At 35.3% G+C, this 26,206-nt stretch overlaps 1 protein-coding gene across 4 annotated transcripts in view; it reads right to left on the bottom strand.

The window, feature by feature from the left end:
* Window positions 1-26,206, bottom strand: part of Cul3 (cullin 3) — a 77,713-nt gene that overhangs the window by 18,632 nt on the left and 32,875 nt on the right. For all 4 annotated transcript variants that reach the window (XM_034521266.2, XM_034521268.3, XM_076914940.1 and 1 more), the window contains exons 3-7: window positions 21,559-21,672; window positions 6,683-6,843; window positions 5,383-5,497; window positions 3,556-3,784; window positions 22-167 (exon numbers count right to left, since the gene is read on the bottom strand). In XM_034521266.2, the coding sequence (XP_034377157.1) occupies window positions 22-167; window positions 3,556-3,784; window positions 5,383-5,497; window positions 6,683-6,843; window positions 21,559-21,672 (765 nt within the window). The remainder of the gene's footprint in view (window positions 1-21; window positions 168-3,555; window positions 3,785-5,382; window positions 5,498-6,682; window positions 6,844-21,558; window positions 21,673-26,206) is intronic.

Genomic DNA, 26,206 nt, shown 5'->3' with positions numbered 1-26,206 from the left:
GAATGTAAAACGTTAATCTACCTGGATATAGTCAACAGGATTCTTCCCTTCTCCTTCCTCAGAAACAAGGGCTTTTCCTTGTTCCCTCAAATAAGAACTCATACATTCACACATTGTCTTCAAACCATTTGGCACACGACTAAATAATTTGTACATGCAAGCAAGATCTAGAATCAGAAAATAAAGAGATTGGTTACATTAAAATAAAATTTCCAATCTGTTAAAGAAGATTATCAATTATCACCGTTTGCTGTCCACATGACTACAAAAAGAGCGTTAGTTGAAAGCTATAACAATTTATGAGCTACAGTGCTTGACTAGATGTGTTGAAAGCACTAATAAAGTGCTAGCATATTTTAACTTATACAGAAGAGACAGAACTCAAACAGCATACTAACCAACTTCTCTAAGTGTCAAATATTTGAACTTGTACTTAATGTATCCTGTTACTCTAATGTAGAAACTACAGATACTACAAATGTCTACTAAAAGGTGTAGTTACAAGTCACAAGTAAAAAATTTAAAACCAATTAATATCTTATAGCTGAACTGTCAACCATTACAATAAATGAAACGTATTAAACAAATTTATTACTACTATACTACTACTTCACTGTATCTCGTAGCAAATTTTAAATAAATTTACAAGCTATTCACTTTTTTTTTTTTTTTTTAATGTTCCTCCCTGAGCAATTCTGGACAACTACTAGTATTTCTCAGTGACATTGTCTGTATCTCTGTTTTAAAAACTGGGTTCACTAAACTACATTGCTTCAATTTAGACTCTGGTCTTTACCCATTTTTTCATACCAGTTTCAACACCACCACAATAAGGAGCTTAAGTAATTTTCTTCTATATGCCCAGAGTTTCTCTATAAAAATGCTTACTAGGACACTATGATGTCAGAATTTTATAATAGGAGCGCTGTCATTAACTTTTGAAAATGGCATTACAACAGCAGTTAAGAGGTCAAGGTTAGATAACAGTTTTCTATTCAACATCAGATGACAAATATTTTAGGCTAATGGGTCGTATGATCTGACATAAAATCAGTTTTGTCATCACAGTAACCAAGCATTCAAAGAGAAAGCTTACTATTTTCATTCTATTTAAAGAAAAAAGTGCTGATAGGCCAGATTTGACAGAGAAACCATATTGTCTATTTTGGACTTTATAAGACCAAATTAGTACCTAAATTCAACGTTGGTATATTTTAAAAATAATGAACAAAGCTTACACAAGAGGTCACTAATATTTGTTTCACTGAATTAATTATAAATCACATCAACACAAGTTCTCATCTATAATACATTTCAGAGTAACATATATATTAAATCATGTTTAATACATTATAATCAAAACGTCCTATATTAAAATCATCACAAAGTACAATAGCAATTTATAAAATAGAGAACGCTTTGCATGCCAAATACCTGAAGTAAACGGTTTCTTTTTTGTTTGTTTTTCGAGACAGGTTTCTCTGTGTAGCCCTGGCTGTCCTGGAACTCACTCTGTAGACCAGGCTGGCCTCAAACTCAGAAATCTGCCTGCCTCTGCCTCCTAAGTGCTGAGATTAAAGGCATGTGCCACCACTGCCCGGCTGAAGTAAACTGTTTCTAATGACTATTTTGTTCTTATGTTTTAAGATTTACTTATTTGTACATTTAAGCTATATATTCTCACTAAATATATAAATCAATATAATCTCACTAAATTGTCTGAATCACACATCAAACACATGAGACAGAAAATGTGAGCAAGTAATTGAAAACTATCCGGCATTGAAAAATTATGTATTATTCCTCTATACTTAAAAATAATCCAGTAATACGAGATATCATTTGAACTTACTAATTCATACTGTTATTATGTATCTAATGATCAATGTACATTTATCTTCCCTTCATATCTTTCACTTTCTGGTTTATGAGGATGATGAAACTGTGTCTGAAAACAACTGCTCATGAGTAAGGCCCCACAATTAACATATTCTTCATTTAAGCTTACAGTGGTAGGGCAGGGAAGTTAAAGGCAATTTAAAATCTAATTTACAATCACAGGTAGATACCTGCTAAGAACATTAAGAACTTAATAGTGCAAAATCATGCATGGTAAGTAGCTATTCTGGTATTTAGAATGCTTGCCATAATGGGTATGCAGAACATATTCACAACACACACCTCCATGCCGCTTACAGAAATACTGTCATTCAAGCATACCCAGCAATTTCAAACATCTCCCAGCTCCTAACTTCCATTTCCATAATGTAGTTTATATAATAGCCAAGCTTTGGTATTACTGTCAGTGGTGACTTTTTCACTGTAGCAGCACATCAACCTAAAATATTTGTTATCTACCCCTTGGCAAGATCCTTGCTAGGAGCCTAGGAGATGGTTCACGGGGTAAAAGCACCTGCTGCCAAGTCTGATGATCTAAGTTTAATCCCCAGAACTCAGATGATGGCATGATGGAAGGAGAACCGACTTCCACAGATTGTTCTCTTGACTTCCAAGCATGTGTGTGTGTTTGTGTGTACATATACACATACAATAAATAAATGCAGTAAAACTAATTTTGGAAAAAGTTAACACCTAGCTTACACAAATATACAAGAGTACTGTAGTTTAGAAAACATAAACTAGAAGACTTTTGTTTTCTCAAAATAGTAATAGAAACAAATTTAGATACAGTTTTCTGAGAACTTGCCAAATATTTAAAACTCTAACTAAAAACACAAGTCAAGGATTACATTAGAGACTAAGAGTCTTTCCTGCCAGTATTTCTCTAACACCTGCCCTTCTGTGTCTTGTCTCTTGATATTTTTGTCAAAAAAAAAAAATCCCCCAAAACAAAAGCAACATCAAAAAATAAAACCTTTTTTCATTCCTTATGTAGCTCATAGAAACAGGTGGTGTGTTTTCTTTTACTAATAGTACACAGATAGAATACTGCTAAAATTTCATCAAGGAAGCAGGAAAAAAAATCATGGCTATTAAAAAGAACATCATTACTGTCATATAAAATGAAAGCTTCAAAGCAAAACACCAGAAACCAAGAATTTATTACAGAACACTCAATCATTTCATAACGTCTAAACATAAACATGGTAAATTAAACAGTGACTACCATAGTTAAAATGTATTATTATTTCAAAAAAATGCTAACTTTTTTTTTTTTTTTTACTACTTGTCTAGTTGTTCTAAATACTCTTATATGGAACACAAGTGTATGCATAAGCATACATAAATGCTCCAACCTTGTAAAATGTGAGACTAGAAAGCACTGAAACTCATTTGTATTTAAAGAAAGTATAGGAGTGCATGAGGAACCTAATGGCCTATGATTAAACATTAAACTTAATCTTCTGCAAATATGAAATGATTAAACGGGAAAAATGTAACTGAATAACTAGATATGTATCATTTTCACGAATAATACAATGAAAAGCTTTAGCCCCACCCCAGTGCTAACTAGGGTAAGTTATTACTATAAAACATAGCTTTTGAAAAATTGACATTCCTAAGTTAGAATTGTTTTTAATTGATAACACTTACCTTCTGTCTTTCCATTTTTCAGCATATGTACTAGCCCAGAATTTTCCATTTCTACAATAGTCTTCATGTGCTTGGAAATGAGTTCCCTCTCCACCACCTTCACAATAGGCTCTTCTGTGGATTTGTCAAGGCAGTGCATCACCCGCTCTATTTCCTCATTAATCCTAGCTTCTACTTTCTTTATATATACCGAAGCACTGTTTTCTGCTAAAAATTTCTGGCTTTCCATCTGTAATTAAGATTTTTAAAAAACTTAATAAAAAAATGCTTCTATTCTAACAGGGTTTCTATAGCATTTACAATGAAACATACCAAGTAGTTTAACAGCTAAAGACATTTCATGCAGTTTCTTATACAGATTTGTTTAGTCTAAATTAGTCTTCAAAGCTTTTATTTACATAAAACTAAATTAACACATTATCTTTAAGCACTGTTTTAAAGATCTACTAATATACTACAAATTCAAGCATTTGACCTAAGTCAGGAGGGGAGCTTCTTCCGCTATTATTGTAAAACTGTACCTGGAAAGATTCACTGTCATAAGCTTTGCCGACACACCATCATTACTAAATTCTCCGGCTACTCTACTCCACAGCTTAAAAAACACATATACTCAATTTGAGAAAAATAACTTTTAAATAATTATGAATCTTGTCTACTTTGTCCTTATCAGTTTCAGTTACTTAATGTCATCTCAATAGATTTTAACCTGATAGCAGCATTAATCCATACATCTAAGAATTATATAATAAAACATGATATACAAAGAAATAAGTAACACTCTCTACCTAGCAAAAGTAGTTTTCATTTTTAAAATCAAGTTTCTAAGAACAGACTAACACACTGAACAAAAATCTTGGCGAGACCATCTCCATTCACAACAAACACTGTGGTGTTTCTAAGTATACCTGTAATATGCATGTAACTACAGCATATTTATTTTGGAGACGAAAGAAACTAGCACTAAAATCAGCTAGTACATGATTTAAAAATAAGCACTGCTTCTAACATTATACTCATAAAGCATGACCTAGTCTCTCCTGTGCAGTCACAAAGAGCTTTCTAATGGCTGGAAGAAAGCAGCAACTCCATCTGTTTTGGGGTGAATTATCAAGCTCTACACATCTAACGACTCGTATGAATGAATTACTGAACTTCCAAGTTAATAATTTTATATTGATTTATTTTTAAAATCATACTATCAGAATAAAAACTTACTGTTGTAGTTGGGTACCACTATATTTCCTCTGTAAAACAGCTAATGATTAAGGAAAGATGTACCTGGCCATTCTTACAGTTATTCTTACATTGTCAGTACTGTTATTACCATAATTCATTATTAATTTGTTCTAGTATGACCTCACTTTTAGAGTTTAATTGGTTTGGGACACTGTGATGTTTTAAAACAATTTTACTTGCTGAAGACAGCTTTTAATTTTCCTAGTAGTAACCTTTAATTTAGGAAAATATGCCATATGGATCACACATATTGCTAATATTTATTGTATTAGTAACTAATAGCTAAAAAGCCTACAGAGAGATTTTATTTGTGATGTGAAATTTACAGCAATTGGATAAATATAATAAAGTCTTTTCTAAGCTTGTGTTTTTTAACATAATTTTAAAGTGGAAAATTTTCAATTATTATTAATGAGCACCTCATTAGTGTGTCAGAACACAAAGTAGGGGTTCTGAAGAGTATTTTTTGTAGTATCCTCTCTCCAATGAGTTCTTTTCAAAACAGGTCAAATGTTCAGATTAAGTAACTACATTGAATCATGTTATGATCATCATAAAAGAGCATTTATCTATACAGCCACAGATTACCTGAAAAAATTCTGCAGACATTTCCAAAAAGGGAGCCTCAAAATCTTCCTCATAGACTGATCTTCCTTCAAGACCTAAAATCATTAACATCTGGCAAGCATTTCTTATTGCTCCTCTGTCGAAAAAAGTTTAATTACTTGATAATCAAATATATTAAAGACATGTAAATTATACAAAAGTTGAAATACCTTTATAACATTTAGCTTTTATCAAAGTGACTTTTTATCTTCTATAAGAAACTCATTTATAAAATATGGAAATGGAATAATTTTAATCAGAAATTCTATCTTAACTATACAGTGATTTATCAAGTATTATCCTTAGTTTATCATAAAAAATTTAAAGAAAGTATGCTTAATGTAAATAAACTTTTTATTTCCTTAAAAAAATACAGAGGTAGTTAATGGATGTGACTGGAGGGGAAAAGGTGGACAGGTAATTCAGTGAGTCAGAATAAGAACCTACACCTAATACCAAGGCAATACAAGATTTTTCAATAAATGGCTTTTGAGCAATTCTGATTAGACACTAAGCTCAATCAGTAAGAACTTTACTAGCTTACTGTTCCTGATGTTTCAAGCCACTATAGCAGCAACATCACAAAAATGGTACTGTCATGTCAAGAAAATTGATACTGTAGGACTTAGAAGTAGTTCTGAGGTATTTTAGGCCACAATATTTTTTTCTACAAAAATGAGAGTCAAAGTTAGACAAAAAGTCTACAGGGCACAACAGTGTGTGTTTGAGATATATATATATATATACATATACATATATATATATATACACACACATACATATATATATATATGAATGAGTTTAGGCTAGTTGGGAGACTGAGGAAAGACTTGGATTCAAAGGTTCAACACTGGTCTGCATAACACATGAGACCATGCTTCTACGATACAATGAGGCAGACTGCAGATTTACACCTGCAGGACACGTGCCAAGTCCTAGGTTCAACTCTAAGTAGTGCTAAAACAACGAAACATAAAAAATAAGAGGAAGGGGTAGAAAATTCAACAAGAGCTCTTAAAGGAAAAAAAAAGACTAAACTGACATAGCAAAAACAAATGAAAGCAAGAAAAACCAAAATGGAAAACTAATTTATTAAAATAAATAAGCTTAAAATGGTGCCCTTAAATTCTAGGGAACCAAAAAAGATAGCGAAAGCCTTTCAAGATTTCAGTAAGTACTGAACACTCATGTTTCTTATCATTTTAATGAAATTATGACATCAACCAGTTCTTATGATATAAAGATGAAAACCCAAAACCAAATGTAAAGATAAATGATGTACCTGTCTACAACTTCTCCTTTCCGCTCTCTGGCAATCATATCCAATAAAGTTTGCCGAAGATGATCCCGAATACACCCATACCGTACAACTTGATCTCGAAAAATTATTAACCCCAAATTGTAGACATTTTCTACATTATTCTGTTGTACATATACACGGTCCTGCAGTTAAAACAAAATGTTAAGCAAAATTATTGCATATATAAAATAATCTTCACAACCTATAATAAAAATAGTTTTAAACACTTTGGAAATTTCTAGTACTTCTCCAGTTATATAAAGCTAAATCTTTACAATTTACCATGGTTAATAAAACTAATTTTAAAAAACTTTTGTCTACTATACAGCTAAAATGGAAAGTACTGGTAATTGCAAAAAGTCTTTTGTGTCAGCTACATGATAAGCCTATGGAACATTAAACAAATATAATAAGGAAATACAGCAAAGAGCCAATGAAAGTATAAAGAACACCTAAGAAACTTAAGTATAGCTATATAAAATTAGTAATAATCTTTTATAGCAAATGCTTGACATATATGGCTAATTACCATCAAGTAAGGCAAAGGCTGCATGTATGAAAGGCATGTTTTAAACAGGTTCTTCAAGCAAAATAGTAGACAGTAAGATGAGAAACACTGAAATATCTGCTGAGTGGCAATGTCAAGTATTTTGTTTACTGTTTATGAGCACTGAGAAGGAATTTGGCCTGGAGGTAGACAAGAACACTTTCACAACTTACTGCAGTTGCAATCTCCCCTTTGTTAAAACTACATTGTTGATTTTATATAATACCGTAATAAATGTAGCTTTAATCACTTAAATTGCAGATGTTTCATTGTTAATTTAGAAAGACCCTTTACTATTCTCAAAAGAAACCGGGGCTTAATTTAAAAAAATCATCGCCAAAGACAGACAATAAATTCATTAAGGACTAATTTTAAATATTGTATTCTCACGATTAGACCAAATGCAGTTATGTTTAAAGTCCAATACTAGTAACTATCTACTGCAAAGACTGCAAATAAAATAGCCTGCTTTTGACTTGCCCTTTAAAACCCCAAATTCAGGCATTTTAAAGATAAAATATTGTGAAAAATATCTGAAAGTTCAATAAAAGAGTATGCATTTCATCAACACGATAGAGATAACCAACCACATTTTAAATTTATTTGTATTTCTCTCATAGTAGTTGTTTCTTGCCCAAGCACAAATGGGGAAATCAAAAAATGGGTACCATCTCATGCCTGTCCTTTCACAGAACTGGGTAAGGAGTCAGATTCTTGCTACTGACTTTAGAGTGGTTCACTTCATAAACCAACTTGTAAACACATCTATAATACAGTATTTTACAACTTTTCAGTCCTTGCTAAGAACAGCTATAAACTAGACAACAATTTTTAAGAAAAGCACTACTTGTTTTAAAATACCAATGTAGGAATTGGGATAGAGAAATACAGTCTAGCTATAGCCTTAACCAGGTGATCTCCATATCAAATTCCTTCCTCCAATATCTAATTAAGGCCTAGGGGTCCTTATTATCTCCAATAGATAGAGTTAAGCATGTACTTGGCTCTACAAGGCCACAGATATTAAAACTTTAACCATTTTAGCAAAGTTTATCCTTTCCCTCCTGATGGTTCAAAAGCACTAACACACCCAACTCAGAAACAAAAGCATGTCTAGAGGTTCAAAAACCCACTATGCCAAAGTAGTTTTTAGGAAATTTAACCTAAACAGAGTCAAGAAATACCTCTGTAAGTATGCCAAATGATTTCATTACTCAAGAAATGGTATGAAAAACCATGCTACAGAGAAGCCATGGCACATGTCTCCAAGGCTCATGAAGTAATCAGTGTGCAAAAGGAGGAAAGTTTAAGTTCTACCATTCCTATCTAGTGTTTGTTTTGAACAATGTTTGCTTTCAAGATTAAACAGGTGCTGAGGGTGGTAGCATACACCCATACTCCAACAACAACAAAATGCCCCCCACTAAGCTCTATGTAGCTAGTCTGTCAGAACATGTTTGAACCTGCCTTGATAGGCTTAATCACAAGACAATGTCATTTATCAAAAAGTAATAGAAGTGTTTTCAAACAAGGTTCCTTTGAAGCCATGAAACAGATATAGGTTAAAAAGGACTTACCACAACAAAGATAGAAACAACAATAAAAAGCCAAAGCACCAAGTAAATTTTTCTACAGAATCAGAAAAAAAAAGTCAGTTTACAAAACGAACTTAGTATTTCCTCAATGTAACTCTGATTTCATTTTTTTTACAAAGGTTACCAGGTATACAGCAGTAAGCTGTACACTTACTGGGTGAATACACAGTACTACCTACTGATAAACTGAGTGAAAAGCACCTATTTGGATGCCTTAAGCTCAGTCACGGTTTCAAACACTGTACAGTGGGCTCAAAATCTTTTTCAAGGCTGTGAAATTTTAATAAATAACATTCTAGTTGTTGAAAGAAAAAAATCTTGTAATTTTCACTTAGGAATCACCTATGAAAATACAAGATAAACTAAAATACACTGTTCCCCACGATGAAATTTTATAATCAATGAGCAGAAGAAGAACTCAAGGAAATAATCTCTGTTAGACTCATGGAGTTCAGAAGACATGTGGCATAAATCAGTGAGTTAGAGTGATGATTCAGTGTGTCAGAGCATTTGCTGCTCTTCCGGAGAATCCAGGCACAATTCTCAGCACCACACAGTGATCTGTAACTCCAGTCTTGGGAATCCAATGCCCTCTTCTGACCTTGAAAGGCACTGTACAAATATGGGCACAGACACACTTGCAGGCACACAAAAAAAGAACTGATTCAAGAAGCATGAAACATTTCTTTCAATCAGTCCTATTTCTAACACTTAATTATGACCTTCATGTCTGTTTCCTTATCTGTAAACATCTATCACAAATGTCATCCATTTGCAATATTGACAACAATAGAAAGAACTGCCAAAGCTACTACTTTGCCTTCAAATTTAAAAATAACAACTTCACTCCTAAAATAAAAAAACAAAGCCATGCCATGAATCCCAACACTCAGGAAGCAGAGGCAGGCAGATCTCTTGCTCTATAAAAAGTTCCAGGACAGCCAAGACTACACAAAGAATCACTGTTCCAAAAACCTAAATAAATAAAATAAACACCCAACAACATAACAAAACAAGAGCAACAAATAAACCACAAACAGTAAGTGGTGGTCAGCACTTACTGTTTGTAAGTGGGCTGAACTCTTAGCACTGCAGTGTAGGAGATGTGGAAAACAGCATCCAAGTTTGTCAAAAATGAAAGCCAGAGTTAGCTTATGACTGAGCAGTCATATTTCTTGGGACACACCCAAAATACAGAAAGCAGAGCTGGAGGGACAATGTTCACAGCAGCAATTTTCACAAGCTCTAAACGTAATTAAAATGTGCAATGATAAATGAGTGGGACAAACAAAATGTGGTTTATACATAAAATGGAGTATTATTCAGACTTAGAAAGGAAACAGGCATATTTCACAACATGGAAAAGCATGTGCTAAGTGGAGAAGAACAAATCCTGTATTGCTCCACTTACATGTGGTACCCACAGCAGTCAAAATCATAGATGCAAAGAACAGAATTGGGGACTGGGGAAGATGTTGAAAAAGAGTTCCAGTTTTGTAAGAATTCTACAGGGAGTTATTTACCATAATCTTAAAAATCTACACCACCACACACATACACACAGACCAGTGTTTAAAATCATCACCACAACCTGGACTTAAAGGGCTAAGAGAGACAAGTACAGTTAAATATGTATTACTGTAACTTAGTATCCCCTCAGTAGTCAGGCACAATGTCAGAGATTAGTACATGGGGGCTGGCTATACAACAGGCAAAGGTTCTAAAGAGGAAAGAAAGACAACCAAACTGTTAATCACGAGATGGTTACTTGAGTAAAATGCTGACATGAACCTAGCCATATTAAGGACCCCCAACATTTCAGACCCATGGGAATTGGCAAAGCCTTCCTTTGGCTCTAGTGTGAACACAGAGCTATCAACTACAGCTTTCTGCTTTAGGATGACTACAGCCTGAGACTACTCCCCTACAAGAACCTCCTACCAAGATGAGATTAGCTAAACCACCTGCCTTCTCATTCAGCTGAATACTATAAACTTGCCTTCTCCACTCAAGAGAAAAAATAAGTTCTGAGTTTCCGGATGGCCACGGGTGGTGGGTCTCCCTTGGAGCACAAGACCCATTCCATCTGAGCTTTTCTACAACTGGGTCTGTGTCTTTTCAGTATTTCCTCTTAGCCCAGTCAGATTTCCAGAATTAAGCCATGGAGAAAATATAACAATAAAATAAAACAAAATCCAAAACACAACAGAATAAAGAGAACACAGCACTAAGATGCTAACTGGCAGACATGTAGTCCAACAGGTCAAGTATGACTATATGGAAAACAGCATGGCTAATACCTCAGGATTTTAGTTGAAATCTTAAAGGGGCTACAGCCACTGTGCACAAAACTATAGCCTGGGGTGGGGGAGGCTAAATATGTAAAAACATGTTAAAACATGCTAACACTAATAATATCTTAAAGTAGTTTCCACTAGATGATGCTTTCCTATTTGTCAACCTACTAAAAGAAAATTAAACCTTCTTTAGAAGACGGTATCATCCATTGCCTCTAATCCATTGCCTCTAGTTTTTCACACAATACCAGAGGTCAATCCACAACTATTAACGCTGCCCTCCCTCAACACAAAACAACAAATAAATCAGATTAGAATGTTGTAACCGGGGTGGGAGGTGAAAGGGGTCAAGAAGGGGGACTGTGACACAACCCAGGAAGCCAGTGTTTCATAATCTCTTACCTTACTCAGAAAGTGACTTCAAAAAACCAAAAACTTAAGAATGTCAAGGATACACTTTAAAATAGCTGAAAAGAAATCTCTACCCCCCCACCCCTCTCATACACACAGCAAAATTTATTACTGGAAATCACAAGCAATTCTATAAAAGCTAAAGACATTTCAAGAAGAAGACAAAAGAAATCTTAACTTTATATTTGCTTTGTAACGAAACCTCAAGCTACTCAGTTAAAAGGAAATAGATATTTCTCAGCAACTGGCAAAATAAACTGTCAAAAACTGGGGTAAGGATATGAAAGATGAGATACTGGGTCAAGAAACCTGACCAAACAAGCATCTAACATACAATACTCCATCTACAATTCCATCTACAATTCTAAGTCGAAAAACATTATCAAAAACACTTGATTACTTTTACGTTACACACATGTTCTAATTTTATTTCTGCTGCTGTGATAAAATACTCTTATGAAAAGCAACGTAGGTAGAAAAGTTATTAAAATTTATTTAAACTTGCAAATCCAGGTTACAGTCATTGTGAGGAAGTCAATGCAGGAACTTCAAACTAGTCCTATAACATCCACAACTGAGAACAGAGAGAAATGAATGCATGCATGTCATTTACCTGACTGAAATGCTTTCATTCTTAAAAATTTCATTCAAGACCCCCTAGTTAGAAAAAAATAGTACCCCACATACTGGGCTGGATCTGCCCATTATCAATTAACTTAATTAAGACAATCCCCAACGTACATGTTCACAGGTAGACTCAAGACCCCTTAATGAGATTCTTTCTAGTTGATTCTGGGTTGTGTCAAGTTGATAATTAAAGCTGGCCACTCCTAAAAACAAACAAACAAAAAACAAGAACACCCCCCCCCAATTTAAATTTGCATAGGCTTATGATTTGTCAGTGGATGGCATAACTGCCAGGCTTCAGAGCTTCTAAGTATTCCCACGATGGTTTTAAGAACTACTGATAACTGATCTTGGAAACTGACTTCTTCAGAGTGAAACTTTTACTATTATTTTCAACATATAAAGCAAAAAAACAAAAAAAAAACCCAAAAAACAAACAAAAAACCATTTTCAATGTTTTCACAGATCTAGTCATCATTGCCAAATTAGGTATGGGAAACCAGGATTAACTGTTTAGAAGAATTTCTACGTTAGAAAACTGCTGATTGAGAAGGAAATAGCTAGTCATTATTGAATCTGTTGTCACAGCACAAACAGTTCAACTTTGAGTTTACCACTAATTCTACTAGACAGGTGGCTTGGCTTGTATGATTGACTATAATATAACTAATACTCCAAGATGAAACAGCAAAGTCATGAAGACCACAGGCATGGAGTGAAAAAAGACTTGGAATCATCTCCTTACTCTAGCTATATAGATAGGAATAATCTTGCTTAATCAATCTCTCTAACCCCAATTCTTAATTACTATACCTTACATTTCTTTATTCATAAAAAGGAGACAACTTAATATTCAGCTTGTGAGCTAGATATATAAAGTAGTGGATAGAAAGAGCTATGTAATAAGAGATATTTACTGTCATATACTCAGGGAAGTATTTTATTTTTATTGCTTAAGTACTTTTAATATAATAACTACCTAAAAACAATAATAAAACATATATTGTGAAGACTAACTGATAAAAGTGTTTAAAATAGTGTCTGGCCCACACCATGGACTATGACGTGTTGTCAGCTATCATTAAGTAGATTACTTATCTACTTATCACTGAGATGTGTTGTTACACCAGGTTGCTATCAATCTACTTTAAGAGTTCCTAAATTGTGATCCACTTAATACCAATATCAACACTCCCAGTTTTGTTCCTTTTCACTATTCCCCACACATTATATTTTACCGTTGCCTTTCAGTACTAAAATAGTTCAAAGCTTTAGAGCTGAAAGAGCCCGAAAATTCTAATGCTCTAACCAACATACCCTTACCAGATTCTACAGACGGCTTCATGCTCACTGCCACACAAATAAAAAAAGCAAATCTTGTGAGGTACATGAACACACGCATGCCCATTTCTAGACAGGATCCAGAAATTCCAACCATGCACTGAGTTCTCTGACTCCCAGAAAGCACCAGAGCTCTTATACAATAAATCTTTTTTTGTAGATATGGAAAAACAGGATCACCCAGAGCATTAAATAAGTGAAATAGTAGCAAAGCAGAAACTAAAGCTAAGACTCTCTTAATCATCATTAAGCATTTTCTCACTGCTTCAAACTTTCCACAAGCACTGGCAGCACTTCACTCCAAAGTAAGCTTTATTCCATGTACTTCATCAGTAAAGTTGTGCTCTAAGCACAAGCCCTGCACACAGGTCCGAACCATACAGAATCTCAGCCCTGAACTGAGAAGAGAAGTGGACACAAAGCTCCACCCTTAGACAACCATTTGTAACTGGTACCTGCTGGGAAAGGGAAATCAGTCTTCTCCAAAGGAGTTATTGGGTACATCAACCACACTCCAGGACAGGCCCCACACCCAATATAAAATGTACTCCAGTGGTTTTTGTGCATTTTTTATTTTGTTAATTGTTTTTTGTCTTACTGATTTTCTTATTTGTTTTGATTTTATTTTTAAGTGAGAAAGTGCGGTCAACAAGAGAACATGAAGTTAGGTGGGTAGGATGTGGGAGTAAGAATATGATCAAAATATGTGAAAAATTTTTAAAAAATTAAAAGATATACAAAAGTCAGTTCTGAATACTCTAGTGAGGTTCAGGCAAAGTATAAAGGAAGGTAACTGTGATCCATGTGAGCCAAACCCCTTCTGTTCCTTGGAGGATAAGGCAAAGTCATCTGGGAAATTCTATCAACACCTTCCCATGCTCCCAGTTTTCACTGGCTGGTATTACTGGCTATGGTTTCTGAGCACATTAGTGTGATTTTACTTTCTTGTTAATTCCTTTATCTACTCCCTGATCCCTTATGTGCTTTGTTTTTTTCTCACGATACTCTGGTATACCTTTAAGAGGTCATGTTAAACATGTTATATAGGGATGGCATACTGTTAGTAAGAGGAAAAAAGCCCATGCTCTAGCCAAGCATTGGTGGTATGTACCTCTACCCACCTCTCCAATCCCCCTATAGAAATGGCTTTCTACTCCTTTAATGTTAACTCGGGTTGCTAAAGGCAGCCTATAGAACATTTATAAAAATTCTCCTTTGTTATTTATTTCTATAGTATACAGAAAATAAACCAGGTGAACTAACAAACTATTAAATACAACATTAGTCTATAAAACACTCAAATATGGCTAGGAATAAATATAGTTCAGTTGGTAGAGTACCTGCCTACCATGCACAAAAACTTTAGGTTTCTGTCTCACTATCACAGACATGATGACACACTCATGCAATTCCAGAACCCAGGAGGTGACAAGGAGGGTAATGGTCATCTTCTATTACACAGTAAGTCTGAGGCCAACCTGGATAATATGAGATTCTGTTTCAAAAAACTACAAATCTTTTCCCAATCACTAGTTTTCTGGATAATCCAAACTGAAAATGAAACTTCCTCCAAACTATCTTAAAAGCTACACATAAGGAAACAATAAACCTAACAACGGTAGAGAGAAAGCTCAGTACTTAAGTGTACTTGCTCATTACAGAAGACCAGAGTTTGGGTCCCAGCATCCACATGATGATGGATCACAACCAATTGTTAACTCCAGTTACAGGTGACCTGATATCCCTCTTTCTGACCTCCAAAGGCAACAAGCAGGTACACATATATACATACAGGCAAAAAAAAAAAAAATCTTTTAAAAAACCCAGGAAAAATGAAAAAGTGAATTTAAATAAAGCAGTTACAAACTCTAATGCCTTCAACAGCCAAACAGGTAATGTAAATCTCACATCTCCCCAAAAGTCTGAAGGATCCATGTGAAAGTGGGGTAGAAGGACTTTAAGAGCCAGAGGTAGTGGATCACTTCAAGAAAACTGTTTTGTAGATACAACGAAGATGCATAACAAATGTGACAGTATGCACAAGACCTGAATAAACTAAACCACATAAAATCTCAGACTGGAGGAGGGGATGTAGGCATGAAGTCCCATCTGTAACTGAAGAGCTATTGGCATTTGAATCCTGCTAAGAGAGGAAAATTCAAGTCATTTTTAATGACACTAATACCTGGTATATCTACAACTACTCAGACCCACAAGTAGTTGGTCAATACAAACTGGACTTGATACACAGAGAACAATGAAGTTGGGTTGTTAGGAAGGTCAGAGAGGATTCCGGAGGAATTAAAGAATATGGTCAAAATACACTGTATGAAATTCTCAAAGATTCAGTAAAAATATAAAAGAGTACATATACTAGTATTTCAAAAATTACTTTACTTCAATGTATACTACACATATACATTTTTCTTAGTTTTAAATGTCATTTCTGATATATTTTAAATTAAAAACAGAATAGCACATGTATTTAAAAAGTTTGAGACAGGAAAATAAAGGATATAAAGGCTCATGGAATGTGAAGATAATTCCCTCTGAATTTAAAGTAAGATCTAATAAGTATTTTGAAAAGGCAGTCAATTCAAAAAGATCATATACTATACTGCTTTCATATATCTAGCTTGCACAAGGAGATGGGCTAGGTGTTATGACACAAAATTATTGTATAGGCATTGCCCCTGTCCTCAATTCAGTCTCGCAGATAAGCATACAATAGTTAGGACAATAATCCACATTTTTGAAGGTTTGCTTTTAGTGACTCCACATATTAAATAAAAAATTTTAGAAATAAACAATGCCTAAGTTGAAAATTATACAGCATTTTAAGTAAGGACATGAAATCTCACCATCTCACTATGAACTACCAGACTGAATCAATGCTCTGACTGTAATTTCCACACTGAGTGAGGCAGCAGCCTACCCCCAATCTCTACTTAGGAACTGGGTTTTCAGACCTGCAAGTCACATGACCAAAATTCTTTTTACAAGTAATTTTCATACTAATTATTAGCTCCAAATTTCAGTAAGTGACAAGATACTGTGAATGTTGTTAAAGAACAGTTCTGAGTACAAAAGGAGCACACTTCTAACGTACAGAGCAAAACCCATCAGAACACTAGTAAGAACTGTTCATTTTCCTTGAGACAGGATGCTAACTCACTCTGTGGCCGAAGATGACCTTAAAATCCTGATTCTCTTGACTCTGCCTTCCAAGTCTAGAGATCATAGGTGGGTCACCACTAATTCCACCCCAGCTTTGACAAAAAATTTCAAAATGTTTAATCAGAACAAGGGCAGTTTTTAAAACCTTTCAAAACTAAGGATAAGAAAATTTAAGTGGTATGATTTCTTTCTTCTTTTTTGTAAGGAAAACAACAGAAAATTTAAGTGGTATGATTTCTTTTTTCTTTTTTGTAAGGAAAACAACAACAACAATAAAAATTCATCTGGGAAGTATGTAAAGCAGAACAGAGAAATATCTAGTGGTGCTTAAGACTAGTACGTGTGTGTATGCATACACACATAAACACCTACTTTTAAGACTAGTTACACTAATTAAAAAAAAGGGGGAAGAAGATTGATCTTGGCCAATAGATAAGGAACATAAAAAATCAGATTCCAACAAGGGAAGACATAGGCAACTTGAACGACAATTACAAGCTCACTTGGAAACGCCAAGTTTGAGGTGCCTTCCATCTAAACAGACAGTGTTAGCCAAATCTCTGACAATAGTTATATATACAATTTGAGAACTGTGTAAAAAACCATAAATGGTTGTAAGGATAAGTAGAAGAAAAATCAAAAAGTCCAAAGATACCTTCATTTACTGAAGAGGAGGAAAAGGAGGAAGTGGAAGAGAAGCAGTAGCTGAGAAGGAAGAAGCAGAAGGTTGGAGGCACAGCGCTTTGTCACAGTAACCAGGGACCAATATATTAAAAGAAAAGTGCACCCGGCTGTGCCATATGCTGCTGAAAAGTAACAAGGGAGGAGGATTAGCAGTGCACTCTGTATCCAGATGTATAACTTCTCCATAGTGACCCCAGTAAAGATGAAATAGAACAAAAACTGAGGGAGATGCTCTACTGGGATTTGTTTAGAGTGTATATAAAAACAGAGAGAACAACTTTCAACATTTGTTAATCTGACATTTACCTGAAAGAAAGAAAAGAAACCCTGGGAGCTGGGCAGTAGTAATGCAAGCCTCCTAGAGCTTGGGAGGCAGCAGCAGGTGGAGCTCTGTAAGTATGAGGCAAGCCTAGTCTACAAAGCAGGATCTAGGACAGCCAGGGTGGCTATACCGAGAAACAAAACAAATAAACAAGCAAAAAACCCAAAACAAAACCAACCCTAGAAGATGGTGGTCCATCAGAAAAATTTAGTTGAATTTTATCCCAAGCATTCATGACCTGAACATGTCTAACATTTACGAGATCAATAAACACAAAACACTTAAAGGTATAGATTAAGTAGTAGTGGATATGATCCCTAACACAGGTTAAAAAAAACTGGCCTGTGACAGAAGATGTCTTCTAGCATTAATACAGGTGAAAAAAAGAAAAGAAAAAAAGGAAGGGAGGGAGGGGGGGGGCGGGAGAGAGAGAAGGAAGGAAAGAAGAAAGGGAGGGTGGGAGGGGAAAGGAAAGGAAAAGAAAAGAAAGGAAAGAAAAGAAAGGAAGCAAGGAAAAGGGGGGGAGGGAGGGAGGGAGGGAGGGAGGGAGAGAGAGAGAGAGAGAGAGAGAGAGAGAGAGAGAGAGAGAGAGAGAGAGAGAGAATGAATCACACACAGGTCCTACCTGATCCCTTCCCTTTTCTGAGAGGGAGATAGTAAGACCTTTTCCAGGAAGGAAGCCAGAGGACAGAGCTGAAGATTGATGAACAATAATAATCAGGAGAACGTCCAACCAGAGAAAAGGAGTCTAAAAGCCAGGCAAGATAGAGGGTTGCCAGAAGGTCTGTGACAGTGGACAAATGCTAACACTAAGCCATCTAGTAGAGCATCTGAAATGGTAGGGTACGTCACTGGATTCATCCAGTATTGTGTTACCATATGGATTACCAAAAGCATTAAGGGATAAGAAGAATCAATATTAGTTCATTTTAACTGCGTTTATTGCTAGGCCACACTCTACAATAAACAGTTTGTCTAAACCCCACAGTACCCAATCATAATTTTTAACTCTAGAATGAGCAACATTTGGCATGAACTTACTGTTTGACATAGTCATGTAAGAACTAGAGTCGGTACACAAGCCTTGGGATGTCATTATTTTTGAAAACAGAAATGAAACAATTTTTAAAATTGAGTAAACATAAATTTAAAAGTTTATTAAGGGACAATGGATAATAAAATTCTAACTCCTGGTGGTTGTATACTTGTATTTGATAGCTGGTACTGAATTTAAAGGCTCACTCATTAAAACTGCAAAGAGGACAAGAGTAGCCAGCTTCCTTCACACTTGAATGTCAGACATTTGTCTTCCCATGCTATCCCATTTATCTTTAAATTGTTAACACAAACTGAGCCCATAACCCGACAGAATGCAATGCTCAGAAAGTGGTTACTTTTTATTTCATCCCTGAAAAATAAAGTGGCCTCTCCCTTTTTGCCACTATGAGTCCTCACAAAATTAGGGGTAAAGGCTTGCCTGAACTCATTTAGCAGAACAAACAAACAAAACTCTACTTGCTTGTTCTCATTGAAAATACTTTCCAAATTGCTCTATTCTATTAAGTGAAGTAAACTAGGACAAGCTTTTCTTCTCATATTGTACCTGAAGAACTGAAAATAAAACTAAAGAGAGTAAATTAAAGTGTTAAACTAAAATCATTATGTCCAATTCTCCAACATAAACACTGACAAAAAAGGCTAGAGCTTTGTGGTCATGAGCACTGGCTGTTTTTCAGAGGACATAGGTTCAATTTACAGCACCACACTGTTTACAACTGTAGTTTTTGTTCCACAGGATTCAATGCTTTTTTCTGGCTTCCATAGGCACTGCATGCACATGGTGGACAAACATATGCAGGCAAAGCAAAGTTAAGACATACGTGCACATAAGCAGAGAAACAAAAAACATGAATAACAAGTCATGAGACTTACTAATTTTATAGTGACACAATAAAGTGAAATAATTTAGGTTTATTCTGTAAGCTTACAAGTATTTTTAAATTGAGAATAAAAATCTCAGGCTGGGTGCATAGCTTTAACCTGAACCCTTGGGAGGCACAGTTAGGTGGATCTCTGAATTTGAGCCATCCTGGTCTACAGAGTGAGTTCCAGTACAGTACAGTAAGGCTACAAAGAGAAACCTGGAAGGGAGGGCGGGAGGGAAATCCAAGGTTTCCCAAGCCATTTTTCTAAAGATCATTTTTTTGACTGATAAAAATGAAAAACAGCAACACCAATAAAGCGCAACAAGACTTAAACAAGACGAACTGTAGAAACACACTGCAAGTACTTACAAAAGAGATGGACAGCAGCTATGAAAACTATAACTATGAGAAACTTTCTATTATATGACATTTTTGTCATTGAAAATATTTATAGTTAGGTTTTATAAACTTAGAAGATTTGGCTTTCAACTCACATTGTCATTTAACTACCTTTACCTCAGGAAGAAGTACTAAAAGGCTTTTAAAAATACTTTTTATTTTGAAACACAGTGCTAAATATTACAAAAACATTGTTTTCATATGCATGCCTAAACCTGGTTAACACAGGTGCATACGCCTGTGGAGGTCCAGTTCTTTTCCCGCATTCTTTTGGGGGAAAGGTCTCTCAACCAAACCCAGAATTTGCCAATATAATGTAGCTAGTTAGATTACTCTGAGGAATCCTAACTCCACCTTTCAAAGTTGTAAATACAGATGAGCCACCACACTCAACATTGGTATGGGTCCTGGGATTCAAACCCAGCTCTCTTGCTTGCTTGCCAAGTGTTTTACCACTGAGATGTCTCACCTCTCCAGACCAACCAAACAATTTTTTAAGACATGCCTTTTCAGTGTTTTATTCTTATGTTAAATGAATGCACCTGATTAAGAGCTGACTGACACAGGTCGAGGGTAGCCTTTACAAAGGAAGTATTTTTACTTAAAAAGTCAAAAGCCAGGACCTGGAGAGATGTTCAGTGGTAAAGAGTACTTGTTGCTCTTGCTGAGGACCCGAGTTTCAGTTCCTACTGCCTACATGGTAGCTCACAACCACCTGTAACTCTAGTTCCTGGGAATAGAAACAATGTTTTCTGATCTCTATGGGCACTGCGCACATGGCACATATACAAGCATGCAGGCAAAACACTCCTATGTAAAACAGTCCTTAAAAAAAAAAAAAAAACAAAGAAAGAAACACAACCCCAAAGTACCTTCAACAAAAATCTAGGCAGCACCCAAACTAAAACTGAAAGAAAATAATTGTTTTATTTTTTTTTAAAATTGGATATTATATTTACTTTTCAGATTTTATCCCCTTACCTCATTCCCCCCACCACACAGGAACCTCCTATTCCATCCCCCCTCCTCATGCTTCTATGAGGATGTGTCCCCACCTACCCACCCACTCCCACCTCCCCACCCTCGAATTCCCCTCCACTTGGTGTTCAGCCTTCATGGGACCAAAGATCTCCTCTCCCACCTATGCCCCACAAGGCCATCCTCCCCTACATATACAGATGAAGTCATGGGTCCCTCCCTTTGTGCTCCCAGGCTGGTGGTTTAGACCCTGGGGAGTTCTGGTTGGTTGGTATTGTTGCTCTCCTCATGGGGCCTGCAAACCCTTTCGGCTCCTTCAGTCTTCTAACTCCTCCACTGGGAACCCCCTGAACAGATCAGTGGTTAGCTGTGTGCATCTGCCTCTGAGTATGTCAGACTCTGGCAGACCTCTAAGGAGACAGCTATATCAGGTTCTTGTCAGCATGCACTTCCTGACATCCACATCAGCATCTGCCTTTGGTGACTGCACATGGAGAAAATCATTGTTTTTAAATGTTGGACTTTTTAAAGAAAAACAAGAAAAACTCTACTTACCATATACATTAGTATGTCTCTAATCATCACCATAGCTGTTTGATGATCATTCCAAGCTTGATTTAGTGTTTGAAGAAAGTTGTTATTCAATGAATTTAGTACATCTTCCCGCACCTATTAACAGAAGAGTTCATTAGTTCATTTATGCACATAAACACTCAGAAAAATACATGCACATACATTTGTTCAATAAAGTAATCAAGTAGAATCCTTAGCTTTAAATCAAATTGTTACGAGCCAGCCAAAAGTTTAATCTATAACCTACACAGAGCAGACTGTCAAATGTGCTCATTTATTTCAGATTTCTCTCCTGAATTTTAGATCAAAAGCAACTTCCTAGGCATTTCAAAATACCCAGTAGCTTAACAGAAAATAAAATCCCAAACCCTTACAACCAAAAGGCTTTATTCTTAGCCCCAGACTACCATGCTCATGAAATGTACTAATACCCTTCCCCAGCTATGAAGCTCAAGATCAGTAAGATGGAATCAAGCTGCCTGAGCGCTGTCAATGCTAGGCCACTGATGAACTCCGAGACTCTGGAAAAGTTATTTCACCTATGGACCTTGGTTTCTTGACATATAAAATAGTATCCTCTTGAAGGATTGAAATAAGAACAATATACTAAGGTACTTAACTCTCCAAGCACAAAAGGTATAAACCTCTAGTAACAACCATGCTTGGCCACTGTCACTCAAATCACATGGCCTTACTTCACTTTCTTCTACCCAAATTTTACCCCAGTGTTCCCCAACCCCTTTCTCCCTCCCTTTCCTACCTGTAATATTTCAATATAATCTCTCTACAGATACTACTTCTGTCTCTCTATATGCACTCTCTTTCTATATACATTCTATTTCTATCTCTCTACTTCTTTAACCTCTGCTTCACCTTTCTTCCTACTACTCACTGCTACCTGTCTACACTACCTATTTATTTATTGCTTCTTCCACTAAAATCTAAATGCCTCCATGGTGGCCAAATGCTTCTCCTTTTAGTGTTCTTCCTCACAAATAATACAGTGCTTGGTATTTAGAAGAGCATATCAACTATCAGTCACTTTAACAAGCTAAGATTTTCATGAAGTTCCCTCATATCTGAAATGTCTTCTTAGTTCAATCGTAACAAAAGACCACTTTCCTAATCTACAAGCTTGCTACCACCTTTTCTAGTTAGTTTCCTGCTTTACCATTAGCTCAATGAAAAGAATATTTGCCAAAAGACAGATTTCTTCTATGTTTATAACTTCAGAATGAAGAAGTAATGTAGATGTATCCCAAGTCTGTATAATTCTTTGAAATTACACAGTTGGACCTTCATATCTATGTGTCCCACACCTCAAGTAACAAAGAATCAAAAATATTTGTGAGAAAATGCCTGTGTTCTACTAAAAATGTACATGCCTCTCATCCGTGTCATCATTCCCCAAACACAGAATAAATACCTTTTGGAACATCTGCACAGTATTTGCTATATGTAACTAAGAAATGAATTCAAGTATAGAGGAAGATGTGTTGGATGGTATGTGCACGCAGATTTCATAATAAGGGAGCCAACCAACGACAGAGTTTGGTTGCTATGAGGGACAAGGAAGCAACCCAAGAGGACAAAAAATGAGTATTATGCTGCCAACCAGTATTTATTTCCAATACAAGTATTTAATTCCAACATCTTCCACAGACCAATACAACTCTCATTAACTCTAGCCTAAACAGGTTTGTAACATCAAACATATGTTAAACCTTGTAAGGTTAGAAAGAATCTCAAGCCATGGTGCATTATTGAAACACATGAATTAATGAATTTAGATATACATATCTATAAATCTGAATTGTTAAGTGCATATGAACAAAATGCAATTCCACAGTAGATCAATTATTAAGTGGGTAGAAGCAAAGATTAAACATACAGAATGCCCTCACCATAAAACAAAGTTAAAACCAGAAATTTATTTTTTAACTTTTGAAGAAATATTCAAACATACATTTATTTATTTATTGGTTGCATGTGCATGCATAGGTGTATGGGAGTGTGGGTGATACTCTGTCCATGTGGAGGTCACAAAATAACCTGCAAAAGTTGGTTCTCTATATCCCATTAAGCTCTGGGGATTGAACTTAGATCATCAGACTTGACAGGAAGTGCTATCCCATTTTTTTCCTTATATGCTGGAGAAAGGTAGCTATTAGATTTTAATAATGGGATCATACATATAACCTACCCAATGTACACTATAAGAACTACTAGCCTCTATCATAAACCCAGAAATTGGCATACTTTAGTTTTTGTTTTAAGATTAAACACCTTAATTTTAAAGTATTGCCCCTAGTTTTGCTCCACAAGTACACTGATTATTATAAAAAGAGAAAAAAAAATGTTGGTTGATAGGGCTATAATAATGACATACTTTCCCACGACAGGGACAAATTTGTAAAATTATGTTTTGAGTAAATATATGACTTATATGATATTAAGTCTAGAGCTTGTAAGATGCAAAGCAGTGAACACATACATATACACACAAAAAAAAGCAGCATCATGAAACATTCTTCATCAAGCTTTTTATACTTCACGGGACCACTAAGGCCCAAGCACTGGGAGGACACAGATGATCCCGAGTTCCAAAGATAGCTTTGGATTACATAGTAAACCCCTACACCAAACCAAAAACCTTAGATAATCTACATATGAAAATCAAGTATTCCAAATACCAAAACATCTAGCCAACTATTTTGAGTTTATTATAAACTATATTGGAAACACATTTACTTCTTACTTTTCTTTCTCTTATTTTTGTTTATTTGAGACAGAATTTCTTTGTATAGCCCTGGCTTTCCTGGAACTAGCTTTGCAGACCAGCCTGACATCAAACTCAGAGATTCAACTTGCTTCTGCCTCCTGAGTGCTGGGGTTAAAGGCATGAGCCACCACCTAACTGGGGATACATTTCAAATCAGGAAATTATTCTTAAATGTACCTGAGATATTTGTTCAATGAATGAAAAACTGACCAATCTAATAAAAAGTTAGTATTATGAAATATGTTCTCTAAAATGTACTGATTTATACACTTGAGAATATATCAGCAAATATTTCATGTAATATGTTTACAATTTTTATGAGTATAGTAGTTTGATTGCAATGTCCTTCATAATTCTTGGACATTAGAATACTTAGTCACTTGTTGATGGCTGTAAGATTAGGAAGTGTGTCCCTGCTGGAGGGAGTATGTTGTTGGAACCCATTTTGAGGATTCAAAAGTCACGTGCTGTTTCTAGTGAGCTCTTTCAAAGCTTCCTGTTTGGGGTTTGAGATATGAGCCCCAGTTATTCCGGCCTCTGTGACTGCTGTCATGTCTGTTCCCATGCTGTCCCGTCATTATGAATCCTGAACCCCTGGAACTGTAAGCCCTAAATAACTCTTCACTTCATATGTTGCTTTAGTCATGGTGTTTTATTACAGTAACAGAAAAGTAACTATGACAACCAGCCTCTGGGCAAAATTAAAAAGACATCAACCAGCACAGGCATCAAATGACTATGCTATTTACATCATTTTTCAAAGAATGAGACTGACAATTAGTTATAGTGAGCTTTTACTAGGTAGAAAATATCTGACTAAAAGCTGTTTTATGATTGTTTTATTGGTTAAAGACCTGCTGGGATACAAACCTAAGTTTTCTGCAGGAGTAGCAAGTGTTCTTACCTCCTGACCTTTCTCCCCAGCCCAATGATTTTTTTTTTAAAATAACTGGGAACATATAAAAAAACAAAAAACAAAAAATGAAATATCTTAAACACAGCTGCTATTCTATTCATACTTATTCCACACTATACCTTAAGAAAATTCTTTTAACAATTTCCTACAGATTTTTTCTGCTGTTAAGTATTAAAAGTGAAGATATTTATTCAAACACAATTAAAAGTAAAAATAAAATAAAATTCAACTTTAATAAAAATTAACACCTTTTAAAAGGAAGGTGAGTTGACACAGAAACTAAAATGTACACTAAGTTAGTGACTTGTTTTCAAAATTAACACAAAAATTTGGAATAGCAGAGCAACATGTACCTGTGTAGGAACACTGTTGTTAATCTATTAATATCACCATTACTTTTTTCCACCAGCAAGGCAAATGACCAGAACCTGCTGTAGAGAGAGGCAGTACTAAAATAAAGGAACTGCTATACACCAAATACTGAAACAAAACTTACATTAAATTCATCCAGGTGAAGAGTTGACATTTGAAGAGCAACACAAGAAGAAACACGAAGAAGTAACCACGTCAGAAGTTAAGAGTAAAATGGGATCAACTGTGATGAGAAGGAAAACAAGCAGTGGAGAACTAATGGCTATGTGTGGTACCTGGCCTTGCAAAAGAATAGGAGTCTCACAATATAGTGGATCAGTCTACAGAAAATTAAAACCATTTAAAAACTTTTGAAAAATAGATTACAGTCAAGAGAATGAGAAGACCAGCGCTGGCTACAAAGACCTATCTGATAAAAGATTATAATTCAAAGCATACAAGGAACTTTTCAAATTTAACAAAATACCAAATAACCCTATTTTTAAAATGGGCAATAAAAGGTACCTAACTAAAGATCATCTGACAGCAAATAACTGTTTAAAAAAATATTCAACACCATG

This window comes from Arvicanthis niloticus, chromosome 17 (assembly GCF_011762505.2).
Source record: "Arvicanthis niloticus isolate mArvNil1 chromosome 17, mArvNil1.pat.X, whole genome shotgun sequence".
NCBI classification, from domain to species: domain Eukaryota; kingdom Metazoa; phylum Chordata; class Mammalia; order Rodentia; family Muridae; genus Arvicanthis; species Arvicanthis niloticus.
The sequence above is the reverse complement of the archived record's forward strand: the minus strand, read 5'-3'. Positions and strand labels throughout refer to the sequence as shown.